Here is a 3,013-nt window from a genome sequence, read left to right as displayed (position 1 = left end):
CCCCTCTTAAATTCCCCCGGGGATAGGAAAGCCACCAGCAACCTCGTTGCTGGAGCATCCCGGGAGCTCATTGATGAAGCTAAAAATAAGGTGCTGGGATAATGCAGCTTCGCCTTTCCTGAACTCATTCCAAGGAAATTAAAATTATCCCAGTGCACAGGGGGTGCTGAAAATCCCACAAAATACGCTGAAGCCCCTGCCACGTGGGGGTCCCGCCTGGGGCCGTGAGCTTGCTCTGCTGAGCAGAGGCTACACTAAACCTCAGCTTCCCATGCCGCAGACAAGGAGAAGCTGGTGGAGATGCTCCAGGCCATGAAGCAGAAGACCACGCCGGCCGCCGTGGTGGTGAAGAGCTCACCGCGGGACAGCCCCAGCGGCCCCACCACCGGTAAGCACCTCTGGTCCTTCCCTGGCTCCTGGCTGGCTGGGAATGGGATGGGGGGCACACAGCTTTGCCCACATGGATGCCCACTTTGCTCCTTCTCTGTCCAAAGAGCTGCCGGTGCCACCACTCCTGCTGGATCCAGATAAACCCGTGGGCATCGCCGTCTCGGTGCCGGAGGGGCAGAAGACGGCAGAGCCCGGCAGGTTAGAGCAGCTGAGACCCCAGGAGCTACCCAGGGCGAAGGAATCGGCTGCCACGCCGGCAGAGAAACCCCGGCTGAGCGATGGGCACCCCGGGAAGAAGGCACTGAGCATCCTCAGCTACGTCCGGGGTCCCCTCCCCAAGGACATCCCGGTGCCGCTGTCCCACAGCATGAACGGGAAGAGCAAGCCCTGGGAGCCCTTCATCGCCGAGGAGTTCGCCCACCAGTTCCACGAGTCGGTGCTGCAGTCCACCCAGAAGGCGTTGCAGAAGCACAAAGGTAATGGCAAGGGGACATGGGGGGTGGGCAGGGGGCTTGACACTCTGTGCCCACAGGGGGGACAACGGCGCTGACGGCGGAGCAGAACCACAAGCTGGACGCCTCCATCCACTACAACATCCCCGAGCTGCAGGCGTCCAGCCGCCTGTCGGCCCCCCCGCACAACGGCACGGCCGAGGGGCCGCTGCCCCACCGGGCGCTGCCCCCACTGCCCCACGACTCGGCCTCCGAGGAAGAGGAGGAGGAGGAGGAAGAAGAGGAGGAAGAGTACCCCAGGCCCAAGTGGCAAGGGATCGAGGCAATTTTTGAAGCTTACCAGGAACATATAGAAGGTAGGGGATGGGAGGGGGAGCAGGGAGGGTAACCCCCCACACTTTGTGCCTCAGTTTCCCCTGGGTGAAACCACTCTGTGCCCTGACTGGGCATCTCCAGCTCCTGCTGGGAGGGACTGGGGAAGCGCTGGTGGCTCCCTGGCACCGCAGGAGCAGCAGGAAAGCAACAGGCTCTGGTGAACGTTGATGTATACATGAAAAATTCATGTATTCACAGCTGCCCAGCGTCCTCCCAGTGGGACCTGGAGGTTCCCAGCAAGCAGTGCAGGGGCTGGGGATGCTCTGGGATGCTGGAGGCAATCACTGCCAGCTGGGCAGAGCCTCGCACGGGGCTGGCATCCTCTGTGGCATCACCACGGTGCTTGGGCATGATCCTGTGCCGTGTGTGCAGCCGGAGGAGCCGGCGCTCACCCCCCCACCATCTCCTTTGGGTGTTGCAGAACAAAACCTGGAGCGCCAAGTGCTGCAGACCCAGTGCCGGCGGCTGGAGGCCCAGCACTACAGCCTGAGCCTGACGGCAGAGCAGCTTTCGCACAGCATGGCGGTGAGTGGGGCAGGGCACCCCCGCTCTGCCAGGCACCCCACCTCCCGTAGGGGCTCCCACCCACCTACAGTGCCCATCCTCTGCAGTGCCCTCTCCTCCTGCAGTGCCCATCCTCTGCAGTGCCCTCTGCTCCTGCAGTGCTCCATCCCCAGCTGTGTCCCATCCTACTCCAGTGTCCCCTCTCCTGCAGTGCCCCATCCCCTCCAGTGTCCTGTCCCCTCCAGTGCCCATCCCCTGCAGTCCCTGTCCCCTCCAGTGCCCCATCCTTCTCCAGTGCCCCATCCTCTTCCAGTGCTCCATCCCCTCCAGTGCCCCATCCTTTTGTAGTGCCCATCCTGGCAGTGCCTCGTCCTCCTCCAGTACTCCATCCCCTCCAGTGCCCCATCTTCTTCCAGTGCCCCCTCCCCTGCAGTGCCCCATCCTCTTCCAGTGCTCCATCCCCTCCAGTGCCCCATCCTTCTGTAGTGCCCATCCTGGCAGCGCCCCATCCTCCTCCAGTGCTCCATCCCCCCCAGTGCCCCATCTTCTTCCAGTGCCCCGTCCTTCTCTAGCTCTAGTGCCCCATCCCCTGCAGTGCCTCGTCCTCCTCCAGTGCCCTGTCCTCCTCCAGTGCCCATCCTGGCAGTGCCCCATCCTCTTCTAGTGCCCCATCCTTTGCAGTGCCCCATCTCCTGCCATGCCTCATCCTCCTCCAGTGCCCCATCCCCTCCAGTGCCCCCTCCCCTGCAGTGCCCATCCCCTCCAGTGCCCCATCTTCTTGCAGTGCCCCATCCTCCTCCAGTGCCCCATCCTCCCCCTGTCCCATGACCCACGCTCCCACCCCACATTCCCCATAGATGGTCATCTACCCTGACCCCAGCTCCCCGCACCACTGCCCCCGGGGTGTGACGGGGGGGATGTTGCCCACCCTGACCGTGTCTTCTCCCCCTACTTTGGCTGCCCGCAGGAATTAAGGACCCAGAAGCAGAAGATGGTCTCGGAGCGCGAGCGCCTGCAAGCCGAGCTGGATCACCTGCGGAAGTGCCTTGCCTTGCCTGCAATGCAGTGGTCTAGGGGTTATTTCAAGGGGTATCCCAGGTGACGCTCCTTGGGCTAGGCCGAACATATAGTCTAGAAATAATAATCTATTTTATTACCTTGAATATTTAATATTTTTCACTGGGAGGTTTGAAGCTAAAAAAAAAAAAATAATAAAAAAATTCATCTAGAATTTGGAAGAGCAATTCTGGGATTATTGTCGTACAGCAGTTGCATTATCCTCACAAATTCAC

The 3,013-nt window shown here is 61.1% G+C and overlaps 1 protein-coding gene across 1 annotated transcript in view; it reads left to right on the top strand.

Annotated features, from left to right (window-relative positions):
• Nucleotides 1-2,942, top strand: part of GSE1 (Gse1 coiled-coil protein) — a 19,956-nt gene extending 17,014 nt beyond the window's left edge. The window contains exons 13-15 of the mRNA XM_014942572.1: nt 923-1,198; nt 1,639-1,742; nt 2,689-2,942. Of these exons, the coding sequence (XP_014798058.1) occupies nt 923-1,198; nt 1,639-1,742; nt 2,689-2,823 (515 nt within the window). The 3' untranslated portion in view covers nt 2,824-2,942. The remainder of the gene's footprint in view (nt 1-922; nt 1,199-1,638; nt 1,743-2,688) is intronic.
• The last annotated feature ends 71 nt before the right edge of the window (nt 2,943-3,013 follow it).

This window comes from Calidris pugnax, unplaced genomic scaffold, assembly GCF_001431845.1.
Source record: "Calidris pugnax isolate Ruff unplaced genomic scaffold, ASM143184v1 scaffold28, whole genome shotgun sequence".
Taxonomy (NCBI): Eukaryota; Metazoa; Chordata; class Aves; order Charadriiformes; family Scolopacidae; genus Calidris; species Calidris pugnax.
This window is presented reverse-complemented; position numbering and strand designations above follow the sequence as displayed.